General features: G+C 52.7%; 1 protein-coding gene across 1 annotated transcript in view; it reads left to right on the forward strand.

The window, feature by feature from the left end:
• The first annotated feature begins 2,877 nt into the window (after positions 1-2,877).
• LOC139681048 (voltage-dependent N-type calcium channel subunit alpha-1B-like) overlaps positions 2,878-13,970 on the forward strand; it is a 355,721-nt gene continuing 344,628 nt past the window's right edge. Inside the window, exons 1-2 of the mRNA XM_071574188.1 lie at positions 2,878-3,218; positions 6,114-6,219. Coding sequence (XP_071430289.1) covers positions 2,959-3,218; positions 6,114-6,219 — 366 coding nt within the window. The 5' untranslated portion in view covers positions 2,878-2,958. The remainder of the gene's footprint in view (positions 3,219-6,113; positions 6,220-13,970) is intronic.

The raw sequence follows: 13,970 nt of genomic DNA on the forward strand, positions 1-13,970 counted from the left end.
GATGTCTGACCTGTTTCAGCACTCCAAATTTTTTGCTTTCTCTGAACTCCTCTGCTTTTCTCATAATCTTAAAAAGCCCAACTAAATCCTGACGCTTCCCCTCGCAAAGCTGAATAATCCTCCCAATTGCAATCTCTTTTTTTGTCTTTAAGGCTTTCAATGCTTAAGATCTGTGTGATCTTCCTTATGGTGTGGAAAAAAAAAAAACAACCAGACCAGAAAAAAAAAAAAAAGAAAGCCCTGAGCATGCAGATTGAGGGAAGGGCAAACTGTGGTTTTATGGAACATCCCCACCACACGCTCGTATCGTTTTCTCCTCGTCACAAACACCCCCACCACCCTGGCTGCTGATTTCACTGCAGTGCCATGGTGGGGAGTGTGTTCCTGGGAGAAACACGATGGTTTGGTGGCTGTAGGAGGAGAGAAGGGGATGGGAAGGCCAGAATTTTACCTGCTTCTCAATAAAACCTGATGCAAAAAGTCCTTTTCTTTTTTAACTCTTCAGAGCTGTCGTGTCATTCACCCACCCCACTGATCCTGTAAGGAGGATGCAGATGGAGGAAACTAAAGTATTTCTTGTTTTCCATCAGAAGAGGTGGGGGATTATTGAAAATCTCATTTCCTCTTCTAGTGTTTATTGAGAAAAAGATTTTTCCACAGAAAAAGGTCATAGAATATATTAGATTTAGTGGCCAGAAGCAGAGAAGTGAAAAATATAGACAACTGAATAAGTCAGCTGGGGGAAACTTGATTTTCAGGTGAAAGGTGAATTCATCATAGAAAAAATGCTGTGAGCAGGAAAATGAAAATGTTTTGAGGGAAAACTTTTAAGAGAGATGGCCATTCTCCTGCCCTCTCCATCCTGAGAGCTCCCTGCACTTCCACAAAACAGGGGAACTTTCCCTGGAGCCCCATTTGTGTGGATCAGCTCAGCAGTGCTCGGGGCTGAAGAGTTAAAGGAGGAAACATTCATTTTAACCTCTGCCCGGGGTCTGTTTGAGTGCAGCGGGGATGCTGAAACACCTCAGCATCACTCTCTGTGCAAAGTTTCCCCCCAAACCTCCAGCGCTCAGATTAAGCTGCGAATTAACCAAAACTGGGATGGGGGGAAGAGTCTTATTGCTTTCCTAACAAGCGCCCGGGAATGCAACCGACAGTCTGGAGCTGCTTCTTCTGGTCCCCAGGGCTGCCCATGTCCGTGCCCGGGGCTGGCGGTTCCTGCTGTGTCTGACCCGGGCACAGGATGTGAAGCCCCTTCTTCCCTCGCTGTTTTCCGCGGTGTCTCCGGAGCCGCTCCCGGCTCGCCCCGGCAGCGCTGCCGCCTCCGAGTGTCCCCGGCTGTGCTGCAGGGTGAGAAAGCCCTTCAGCCACCAACCCCACGGGGAACAAGCCGGTTTCTTCCACAGAACCACCCTTTGCCTCTTGCCAGACCCCATCTGTGTCACTTGTGGCTGCTGCCAGCCCTGTCCCTGTCGCCTGAAGCCAGCAGATGTTATTGCTACAGGCTGGTCGGTGGGTTGGTTCTGAACCGAGACAGCTTGGATGACTAAGGCAAAAAACACATTAGCAGCAGAGTCCAGGGTTTCCTCGCTGTGGGGGAAGTGAAAATGTCCCCCTGTTGACAGCCCTGACTTCTCCGGAGGGTCCCTTCGAAAAGTTAATAGTTTGCACCCCAAATTTAGCCCAAATGCGAGAGCATTTCCTCCCCAGCTACTGCAGTGGCTGCTGCCGTGCGGCGCTCCAGGAACAAGGAGGAGTTATCTCTCTGACTTGTGGTGGAGGGAAGCAACAGAGGGTGTTGGAATAAACAGGATTAAAGGATTTCGTCCATAAATACAGGATTAAAGGTATCCAGTGCTCTGCAGGAGTCATTCAAACCAAGGAGAAACAAAGTAAGTTGTCCAGGAGGGCGCAGCTCCGTTTCAGTGCTGCACACCCCGCACTGCTTTGTACGGGGGCTGCATCTCCCCGGCCCCGCATCTCCCCCTGCCCGGGGGCTGCCACCTGAGCCCCGCCTTGCCCCGCACCCCCAGCCCCTGTGCCCCCTGCCCTGCGCCTTCCCGGGGGGTTCCTACTGGCACAGACGGGCGGGGACCGGGGGGGGGGTCGCGCTGCCCAACCCTCCCTCCGCGGCGGGGGCACCCATGGGCGCGGCAGCTGGGCAGGGCACATCTGGGCAGGGCACATCTGGGCAGGGCACATCTGGGCAGGGCACATCTGGGCAGTGCCGCGCAGGCGCCGGGGCCGCCTTGCCTGTGCCCCCCGCCCTTTTGCAGCGGGCAGCACCCCCGGCCAGGGCTCTGCGCAGGGGCGGGGGGTCCATTCCTCCTTCCCCCGGGGAGGGGCCGCGGCTCCGCCGTATTTAGCGGGGTAGGCGGTGGCGGCCGGGCCGGGCCGGGCTCCATCCTCCCTCCCCCGTCCCCGCCCGCCCCCCGGTGCCGGTGACTGGGGCGGGCGGAGCCGCGGCGGCCCATTGGCTCCGGGCATCACATGCGGCGGGGCCGGGCCGTGCCGTGCCGGAGCCGTGCCGGGCTGGGCTGGGCTGGGCACGGCGGAGCGCTCCCGCGGCGGGCACGGCAGCAGCGCAGCCCCTTCCCAGCCCAGCCAAGGGACCGCGACCGCCGCGGCCACCCCGCGCCGCCCCGGCCATGAGGTCGGGCCGGACAGACGGCACCTGTGCGGGGAGGTGAGCGGAGCCCCCGGCGCCTTCCTCCCACCCCCGGACAGCCACCGCGGCGGGGAAGCGCAAGGGGGTGGAGGAAGGGAAAGGCATTTTTTCCCTTTTTTTTTCTTTTTTTTTTTTTTTTTTTTATAATCTATCAATATATTTTTGCTGCCATCACTCCCGATCCCGCGACTGAAGCCCCCGGAGGGAGAAGTGCTGCGCGCTGTGATGCGTCTTCCTCTCGCCTGTGCTGCCAGTTTGGATTGTAGCGCCCGGCTCCGTGCACCGCGAGGATGGCTCGCTTTGGGGATGATCTGCCAACCCGCTATGGAGGTGGAGGGCCGGCCGGGGCTGGAAGAGGGAGCAGCCGGCAAGGTGGCCCCCAAGCCGGCCAAAGGATGTATAAGCAGTCGATGGCTCAGAGGGCCAGGACTATGGCTCTCTACAACCCCATCCCTGTCAAACAGAACTGCTTCACAGTCAACAGATCCCTCTTCATCTTCAGTGAAGATAATGTTATACGGAAATACGCCAAGCGAATAACAGAATGGCCATATCCTTTCAGGGAGGGTGTGTGGGCACGGCGGGGAAGGTGGGGTGGGGGAGAGGGAGGCCGAGGGGAAGGGACCCCTCGAGGCAGGGCAGGATGAGTGTCTGGTGCTAATGCAGACGTGCATGTGTGATCCAGTGTGTGCAGTGGGGGTGTGTGCCATGGATCTGTGTGCCCGACATAATGCCCGGCCGTGCCGTGGGATCCCAGGGAATTGCTCCTGTGGGCACAGCAGAGTGGTTTGGGTGTGCTTTATGCCAGGGCTGTGTGTGAGACATACGTGCATGTCGGTCTTCAGGTGTGAGGTGCACAGTTGCAGAGATTTACATTTCCCTCAATTCAAGTCAGATGCAAAGGGTTCTGTGAAATTCATGCCAATGAATCCTAATTCTTATTTCCATTTTGGAGCTTTCCAACTCTTCTGTCTCATTCTGACTAGAAGAAGGAATGTGGGATAAAAATGGTGACACCTTAGCATTAAGTCTGCATTGATAGTAGGGACATTGATAGCCCAGGTAGCTGGCGAATCCCATCAATGCAATCATTGCCACTCGCTTTTAGCACATCCCCTCCTGAATCCATTAGAATCAACATGAATCATGGCACTCTGATTAGGTGTGGAGCCTAAGCTTAGGCTGTACTAAAAAAAAAAAATTAGCAAAGCCTCGAGGCAGAAGGAGGCAGTTAGTGGGGAAGGAAGGGATCATGTGCTGAGCTGTGAAAGGAGCAGATGCTTTCTGTCTGAGACCCATCTCCCAGGCCAAGTGAGCTGCAGTGCTGATCCTCACACGGGGGCTTTGCTGGGAATGGGGCTCATAAGCCACGAGCAAAGGGGACCAGAGCGTTTGAGGCCCCCAAGGAGCAGCTCGTGTGTGTGTACAGAAGTGCATCACACTGGGGGTCTCAGGGGAGTCGGTTGTTTTCTTTTCGTTTGATATCACAGCCCAATTAATGCTCAGCTAACAGCGGCAAGGCCTCTCCCAGCCTCCTAGCAACACTTTCAGTTGCCACAGAGGGCAGCTCCTGTTTAGGCTTCCCCAGTTTTCACTTCCTGAGGGGCTCTAACAGGAAAAATACACCCATACAGTGAACGCACTTCCCTTCTCTCTGAACACACACACAACACACATATTGATCTTTCCGTCTATATTATACAATCCCAGGCATTGCTGTGCTTCCTCATCCCTTTCTCCTTGCCTGCATTCAGGTGTGGATAAACAAGCCCCAAAGCCCCGGCGACAGGCAGAGCATCGCCCTGGTGACAGGCAAAGCATCGCTCTGCCTGCGAGCCCAGGCACAGTCTGTCCCTCCTCTGTCCCTCCCCTGCCTCTTGGGCCACCTGGCCACGGCTCTCGGGAGGGGACCCGGCTCTGCGGAGCCGGTGAAATGGGCAGGGACGGTGGGATCGGCAGAGCCATCGGGATGGGCAGAGCCATCGGCCGTTCCCCGCGGGGCCGGCGGGGCCGCTGGGCGGGCGGGGCCGGGCGCTGTCCGCGGTGCTGAGCCGAGCTCTGCGTGGTGCTGAACCGAGCTGACTGTGGTGCTGTGCTGAGCTTTACACGGTGCTGAGCCGAGCTCTCTGCGGTGCTGAGCCGAGCTATGCGCGGTGCTGAGCCGAGCTGACTGTGGTGTTAAGCTGAGCTTTACACGGTGCTGAGCCGAGCTCTCTGCAGTGTTAGGCTCAGCTCTCCATGGTGTTCAGCTGAGCTCTCCGCGGTGCTGAGCCAAGCTGACTGTGGAGCTGTGCTGAGCTTTCCGTGGTGCACATCAGTGCTGTCCTCGGTACCGAGCTGAGCTCCGGGGAAGGTTGAACTGAGCTCTCCGCGGTGCTGAGCTGAGCTCTCCGTGGTACAGCTCGGTGCTGTCCTCCGTACCGAGCTGAGCTCTCCACGGTACTGAGCGGAGCTCCCCGTAGTGTTGAGCTGAGCTCTCCCTGGTGCTGGGCTGATACTCCCTTGTGCTGGGCTGATGATCCCCAGTGCTGGGCTGATGCTCCCTGGTGCTGGACTGATACTCCCTGGTGCTGGGCTGATACTCCCTGGTGCTGAGCCGATGCTCCCTGGTGCTGGGCTGATACTTCCTGGTGCTGAGCTGATACTCCCTGATGCTGAGCCGATGCTCCCTGGTGCTGAGCCGATGCTCCCTGGTGCTGGGCTGATACTCCCTGGTGCTGGGCTGATGTTCCCTGGTGCTGAACCAACACTCCCTGGTGCTGAGCCGCTCTCCCCGTGGTGCTGAGCAGAGCCCTGAGCCCCCAGTGTCGCCCATGGTGCGGCTCCACCCTGGCAGAGCCGGGGCTTGGCACAGCTCAGGGCTGGAGATGGCAGTGAAAGGCAGGAGGGACCCAGTGCCAGGTTTGGATTCCTTCCCCTGGGGTCGTTTCCCTCCCACATCCTGACAGGGTTGATTTTATCCTCACAGGAGCAGGCACTGAAATGTAGCAGTAATTCATGTTTTGGACCTGTGTAGACTCTCTAAATCAAACTTTTCTGGCCCAATACTTATTTACAGTATGTGCTGAAGGGAAATGTTTCTGAAGAGCAGTTGAGCAGATGGTGTTCAACTGTATAAGGTATTTTTAGGAAGTTTAGCTTATCAATCTCGTTTATAACCCAATAATTATTAATGGCTTTTTGTTTCCTTTGGCCCTTTTGCTTTCCTGCTCCCAAATTCCTCTCACAGCTCTGACTCTGTGTAAAACTCTAAGTCTCTCAAAGCAGAGAGCCAATTTCCAAACACACCCCAGAAAAAACTAAGGAAGTCAGAGAGAATAAATATTCACAAAAAAATATGAGAAATCTTGGAATGCTCAATCGATGTAACCGTGTGGGTAAAAAGGGCATTGGGATGAGGCTCTCCTTGTGTTGTCCAGTGTCTTCTTTAACTCCTGGTGCCCACTCCATTTGAATACATGATTTTAGCTACAATCATAGCCAATTGTATTGTGCTGGCTCTGGAGCAGCATTTGCCGGATGGAGACAAGACGCCGATGTCGGAGAGATTGGTGAGTTGCTTTTCTTTCTTGCCAGTTTTTGTCCCTGGTCTCACACAGAGAGCAGTCGGTCCCCTCCCTGTGCTGGGAGTGCTGTTTTAAAGATCCACATGAAAACAAGCAGGCATTGATCTGACAATCACAAAAAATCAGTCAGTGGCAACAAGGGTAACTCTCCCTTTGTGGTCCCAAATGCTTCATCAGCCCAGCCCTGCCCGGTTGTAGGAGAGGAGATGGAGCTTCTGTTCTGGTCAGATGAGCTCCAAACTTAGGTTGTCTCTAAACCAAGACAGGAAGGGACTGATGAATGCTCAGAATTATGTCTGGAATCAAATGAACTGCTGTGATACGTTCCCAGGGAGTGGTAGAGCAGAGCAACCTTTGAGGTTCTTGTGCCTCTTCCTGCCACAGAGCATATCAAGGACCTTACACAGCAAACTTTGGGTTTAGATGATTCCACTTCTCTTCCAAAGAAACAAAACCAACTTACAGAGGAAAACAATTTCCCTGCAGGCTTTATGCTAATGAGCATAATCACAAAAAATCAGTCAGTGACAACAAGGGTAACTCTCCCTTTGTGGTCCCAAATGCTTCATCAGCCCAGCCCTGCCCGGTTGTAGGAGAGGAGATGAAGCTTCTGTTCTGGTCAGATGAGCTCCAAACTTAGGTTGTCTCTAAACCAAGACAGGAAGGGACTGATGAATGCTCAGAATTATGTCTGGAATCAAATGAACTGCTGTGATACGTTCCCAGGGAGTGGTAGAGCAGAGCAACCTTTGAGGTTCTTGTGCCTCTTCCTGCCACAGAGCATATCAAGGACCTTACACAGCAAACTTTGGGTTTAGATGATTCCACTTCCCTTCCAAAGAAACAAAAACCAACTTACAGAGGAAAACAATTTCCCTGCAGGCTTTATGCTAATGAGCTCAATTACCTTATTTCAAAAGAAAATAGAAGAATAGCTTCAAAATAACTCTCCCATTTATCATCACTGCAGGAAAAACGTGTAACACTTGGTTTGATTTTTCTCCTACTGTTAATGATCTGGAACATCTTGCATGCCCAAGTGCATTAATCCTGGTGCATGTTTAAAGGATGAATAAATATGGACCCATATGTGTTTGCCATGTAGATATTATGTTATGCAAACAACCATAATATGTTGGGCTTGCTGCCAAAAACAAGAGCCCTGATTGCTACAGTTTCCATGGGTGGTCCCTGCCAGGGGGCAACTCACACAGTCTCATCCTTCAGAAGCAGGAAAAAGTGATGGGTCCAGAAGGATCAGGGGCAGCTGTTTGAGAGTGATTTGGAAATGGCTCTGCTGCCTCTGCCTGCCCATCTCCATGGGGTTTGCTTACTGTGCCTGTTTGAAGGATTTCTCCTCAAAAAGAGCTGATTACACACATTTATGTGGCTCTTTCTGCCATTAAACAGGTTTCTGTGTGGTTACTGAGGCCAGTCTGGGGTTGTGAGCAAAGCACAGGTTTAGATCCAGGGGCTGAGCTGGGAGACTGATTTGGAAATGGCTCTGCTCCCTCTGCCTCCCATCTCCATGGGGTTTGCTTACTGTGTCTGTTTGAAGGATTTCTCCTCAAAAAGAGCTGATTACACACATTTATGTGGCTCTTTCTGCCATTAAACAGGTTTCTGTGTGGTTATTACTGAGGCCAGTCTGGGGTTGTGAGCAAAGCACAGGTTTAGATCCAGGGGCTGAGCTGGGAAAATGCCCTCCACGGTATGAACATACAGACCAGTGAAGGGGAAAGTAGTTTTGTGGATGTTTTGGCCTGGCAGCCCTTTGGTGATGTTTTAAGCAGCAGTAGGGATGGTTAACAAGTTGGTTTTATGTTTCTCTCTATCCCCAGATTTATAAGGGGATCCCAGAGGAATTTTATTGTCCTTTTCCCCACTTTATTAATTCCATTTTACAGCCCAAACACCTCCAGTTCCTGCCCAATTCATTCCAAAGGGAGGCACTGACATTACCACTGAATAGTGTAAGATAACTCTGTGAGTTAAATGCAATCTCTGCCTTGCTGGCTCTGCCTTGCTGAGGAAAGAAAATGAACTCCTGATCTTTGCCCCAAACATCATTGCCTTTGGTTCAGATATTTTAGGCCATTTTGGCTACAGCACATTCACAGCTCTGAAGTATAAAGGGGTTTGTCATAGGATAACACTGAGAATCTTTACAAGTCGTGAAATATTTTTTATTTTAGGCAGATACTGCAAATATCAAGCATTGTGAGTAAGAAAAACTGTCTTCTGGTTTCAAAGTGAGACCTCTTTAGAATGCTCCTGCTGCTTCCACAAACTGGAAGTTGTTCCATTGAAAATGTTACAAATCCAGAGTGGGTGAACATTCCCATACATTTACAGGTTTGTTGAGCCAAATTCTGTGTCTCTGCAGAACAGCAGGTGCTTTTTTGCTGCCTTTGGCAGGAATGGAAATGGCCTTTTTTTTTTTTTTTGGGTTAATGATTGATGGATATGCATTTCCTTCTTCTGGGTTCATTAAAATATTCAAATGGCAGTGAGGGCTCATCACTGAAGAGTTAATCAGATGTTAAGGATGTGAGATGCACATCACGAGCCTTTGATGACTGGGAGATGTAGGCAGAGTTGTTGAAGTAAAACCGAAGCTGCCTGGAGATTTTGTCCCACAGATACAAGACAAAAACCTTCAGATGTTCTGCTTGTTAAAGCCAAAGAAAAGATGGAGGAGCCCCTACAAATATTTCAGTTATTTTGGACTTCTACTTAAAATTTTCTTCTGTTTATCACCCCTGAGACCCAAGACATGACCCTGCAGTGAATCTCACTTGGCTGTTTTCTGTTCTGCTCCTTGTCCAACAGGGCTAATTCCTGGGGAGGGCAAGTGCTGGCTCAGTACATCCAATATCTCCAGATTTAGAAAGGGCTGAGTTAGGAACAATCTTTCTCTGTCCATTTTCTGTGGGGAGTTTGCAGCACAGAAAAACATCCCTTGGCTCTGGGATGGAAATTTTGGTCAAAAGCAGCTCTGAAAAAGCACCAGTTTGGTGACCAGAGAGTTTGTGGTGAACTGGAGTATTGGCTTCAACTCTTCAAACATGAGAAATAGGGTTTTTCTGCCACCAGCAGCACATTGAGCTCCTCCTGAGGCTCTTTCCTGCCCTGAACTGAGAGTCTCCCATGTTTTGGTTGCTGGAAGGGTTTAATTCCCAGCAGGAACTGCCCATGGGAACAGAGATGCTGCAGACTCGCTCCTGCCCATCCCAGCCCGTGGCTGTGGAGTCACCCCCCCCCCGTGCCCCAATAAATATGGCACTGTTTGTACACACTGGAGTGATGCCAAGTGCAAAGGTGCTGAGGGAGTTGGAGTGAGTGGCAGAGCCTGGTGCTGAGAGCTGCAAATGTGGCCAAGTGAACTTCCCTCCCAGCCCTGAGTGGCCTCACCGTGCTCTGGGCTGTCCAGGCCAAGCCACACTCATTCTCTCCCTGGCTCAGTTTTCCATGAGAAGCTTCAGGAGACTTAAGAGCTGTCCCAGCCTGACAGAGATGATTTCAGAACTCACAGGACAGCAAATCCCTGTCTTTGAAGACACCAGGGGGTCTGCAGGATGTTCACTGCAGGGCTTGGGTTGTTTTTGCTGTGAGGACAGCTAGAACTCATCTCAGATATTCAGTGTGACAGCTCCTGCAATTTCCTAATGGATTTCCAGCCTTATCCCATCCACAGGCACTTTGTGCAGCCATATGTGAGCTGCTCATGTTAACCTTTGCATGAACAAAGCCTTTCACACCCAAACCACTGAGGCTGGGACATCCAGAGGCCAAGGAAAGACACCAGGACATGGACTAGGAATAGTGATGACTTTCCAGACTCAGGAGTTGTTTCTGATCAGAAACATATTGATTAAATGTGTGTTTGGCCCAGCCTCAAGCTTTGCTGTGTCCACAGCAAGCAACTTGCTGGCACAGCTCTGGCTGTTGCCCAAATCCCCTGCCCTCCTTCCAAGCTCACACACTGAGACTCATCATCACCTGCTCTCCCACTCCTGAACCCAAGCAGGGCACAACCCCCTACCTGGAGGGGGCTGCAGGATGTGCTGGCAGCACTCTGAACCCCCAGCAGTGCCACTCCAGTGCTGCCCAGGGCACCTCACCCACGTCCTTGCCCTCCTTTTGTCACACCCAGTCGTGTGAATCCCTTTAGTCAGCAGCAGGACCTCTGCTCAAAGGGGCAGAGAATTTACTTTTCATCTCGTTGTGGCTGCCCTGATTCTTAGGCTGAATCAGTGCAAACTGAAGCAGGCTTTAGAAAAGACCCTCTTTCTATCCCCTCTTATTTCCCCAGCTGCTCTCTGCCAACCCCACGGGTTTTCTTCATAATAAAGACCCAAATCCATCTGTGAGCCTTCCTGCTTCCCTCGAAGTTAAGAACTTCTCTGACCCACTTCCTGAGTGCTCTGTGCAGTCCTGGCTTTGGGAATGGCTCATCCCAGCAAAGCCTGGAGTACCTGAGGCCTGGCTCTTTAAAGCTGGGAGCTGGAATCACAAGGCACCTGACCTAGATTGAGTGAAGACTGGGAGCAGAGTGGATATGAGGCTTCAAGGAAGTGAGGGAGTAACGTGGAGGAGTGGATGTGGGGAAAGGTGGCTTTTTTTGGGTGTGTTGGAAGAGTTATTTTTAGGGCCACGCTCATAGTTGTGGGCTGGGAATATGGGATGGGCTGGAAGGCCTTTGTTTCCAGGAATTATCTGGAGTTGTTGAACTAGGAGGTGTTGTGGGGTTGAAGAGCAGTCCCTCTGTGCATGAGGGAAAGTAGAGGAACAACTTCTCCTGAAGTCACATCATGTGGTTTCTGACCCTCTCTTCCTTCTTCTGATTGGAATCCTGGGATCCCTCCAACTGCTTCTTGCAGGATTTCTGTTGAAAGGTTATGAAAGATCTGATGGCTTTGGTCTCCCTGGGGGTAACCAACACTGAGATGGGCAGCTGGAGGTCTGACACTGCTGGTTTGTGTCCTCTGAGCAGCATCAGGGAGGTTCTGTGGAGGGACAGAGGGCTTGGAGGTGCTGCTGCTGTGGGAACACCTCCTTGACTGGAGGAGAAGTTGGGTTTGGGTTTGGGGTTTTATTTTCTCCTCTCCATTTCAAAGGCCTACAGTGGGAGCCCAACAGAGCCCTGCTCTGTGGCCAGTCAGAACCAGTGTGTGGGACCCACAGGGGACTGTCACCTCCCCAGGCCACAGGGGAGTGGGAGCTGGAGCTGCTGAGGCAGGAAAGGTGGAGGGAATGGAGGTAACACAGGGTGAAGGATGAAGTGTGTGGAAGAGCTGAGCTCCCTGAAGTGTGTGGAGATCTGGGGGCTGCCCTGTAGGAACAAAACCTTAATGCAGCCACTGGTGGGAAAGTCTGTCCAGAGGGAGTGTTTTCCAACAGATTGGAGGCATCTCCATGGTTAGTGCTCCCTGGTGGACTTGCTGGGTTGGGTGTGCAACCAGCCAAGCCCCTTTAGGAGGGGTGTTACAGGATGGGTCAGGTTGAAGGATCATCTGGTCCCACTTCCCTGCTCCAGCAGGGCCATTCCAGGGCACAGTGAACAGGATTGAATCCAGGTTCTGGAATAACTCCAGTGAGGAGACTTCACACTCTCTCTGGACAATCAGTGCTCAGTCACTGAACAGAAAAGAAGTTCTTCCTCCTGTCCAGGTGGAACTTTCTGGGCATCAGTTCCTGCCCGTTCCTCCTGTGCCATTGCTGGGACCACCCTCTGCCCCCTCCCTGCTGGCACTGATGGACATGGGGAGGTTCCTGTTCCTCCTGTGCCATTGCTGGGACCATCCTCTGCCCCTTCCCTGCAGGCACTGATGGACATGGGGAGGTTCCTGTTCCTCCTGTGCCATTGCTGGGACCACCCTCTGCCCCCTTCCTGCTGGCACTGATGGACATGGGGAGGTTCCTGTTCCTCCTGTGCCATTGCTGGGACCACCCTCTGCCCCCTCCCTGCTGGCACTGATGGACATGGGGAGGTTCCTGTTCCTCCTGTGCCATTGCTGGGACCACCCTCTGCCCCCTCCCTGCTGGCACTGATGGACATGGGGAGGTTCCTGTTCCTCCTGTGCCATTGCTGGGACCATCCTCTGCCCCCTCCCTGCTGGCACTGATGGACATGGGGAGGTTCCTGTTCCTCCTGTGCCATTGCTGGGACCATCCTCTGCCCCCTTCCTGCTGGCACTGATGGACGTGGGGAGGTTCCTGTTCCTCTTGTGCCATTGCTGGGACCATCCTCTGCCCCCTTCCTGCTGGCACTGATGGACATGGGGAGGTTCCTGTTCTTGTGCCATTGCTGGGACCACCCTCTGCCCCCTCCCTGCTGACACTGATGGACATGGGGAGGTTCCTGTTCCTCCTGTGCCATTGCTGGGACCATCCTCTGCCCCCTCCCTGCTGGCACTGATTTCTGGTCATTTTTGTCTCTTTTTACCCATTTCTTGTCATTTTGCCCCATTTTTTGTTGCCCCCTCCCCCCTTTTTGGTAATTTTTATTAATTTTTGTCCCTTTCCCCCCCATTTTTGGTCATTTTTTGCCATTTCTCCCATTTTTGATGGTTTTTTTTCCCTCATTTATTTTGTTTTTCATATTGAAAAGTCTCTCCTGGGCCAGAAATAAGCTCAGGGATGGAAAAGCCACCTCAGTGTCCTTTGTCACCTCAGTGTCACCTGTGTCACCTCACTGTCACCTCAGTGTAACCTCAGGGTCCCCAGTGTCACCTGGGGGTTCCCAAAGTCACCTGGGGGGTCCCCAATGTCACCTGGAGGGTCTCAGTGTCACCTGGGGGTTCCCCAATGTCACCAGGGGGGTCCCCAATGTCACCTGAGGGGTCTCAGTGTCACCTGGGGGGTCCCCAATGTCACCTGGAGGGTCCCCAATGTTGCCTGGGGGGGTCTCGGTGTCACCTGGGGGTTCCCCAATGTCACCTGGAGGGTCCCCAGTGTCACCTGGGGGTTCCCCAGTGTCACCTGGAGGATCCCCAATGTCACCTGGAGGGTCCCCAGTGGGGAGGTTCCTGTTCCTCCTGTGCCACTGCTGGGACCACCCTCTGCCCCCTCCCTGCTGGCACTGATGGACATGGGGAGGTTCCTGTTCCTCCTGTGCCATTGCTGGGACCACCCTCTGCCCCCTCCCTGCTGACACTGATGGACATGGGGAGGTTCCTGTTCTTGTGCCATTGCTGGGACCATCCTCTGCCCCCTCCCTGCTGGCACTGATTTTTGGTCATTTTTGTCTCTTTTTACCCATTTCTCGTCATTTTGCCCCATTTTTTGTTGCCCCCTCCCCCCTTTTTGGTAATTTTTATTAATTTTTGTCCCTTTCCCCCCATTTTTGGTCATTTTTTGCCATTTCACCCATTTTTGATGGTTTTTTTTCCCTCATTTATTTTGTTTTTCATATTGAAAAGTCTCTCCTGGGCCAGAAATAAACTCAGGGATGGAAAAGCCACCTCAGTGTCCTTTGTCACCTCACTGTCACCTGTGTCACCTCACTGTCACCTCAGTGTAACCTCAGGGTCCCCAGTGTCGCCTGGGGGTTCCCAAAGTCACCTGGGGGGTCCCCAATGTCACCTGGAGGGTCTCAGTGTCACCTGGGGGGTCCCCAATGTCACCTGGAGGGTCTCAGTGTCACCTGGGGGTTCCCAAAGTCACCTGGGGGGTCCCCAATGTCACCTGGAGGGTCTGTTACCTGGGGGTTCCCCAATGTCACCAGGGGGGTC

The sequence above is a fragment of the Pithys albifrons genome, chromosome 20, assembly GCF_047495875.1.
Source record: "Pithys albifrons albifrons isolate INPA30051 chromosome 20, PitAlb_v1, whole genome shotgun sequence".
NCBI classification, from domain to species: domain Eukaryota; kingdom Metazoa; phylum Chordata; class Aves; order Passeriformes; family Thamnophilidae; genus Pithys; species Pithys albifrons.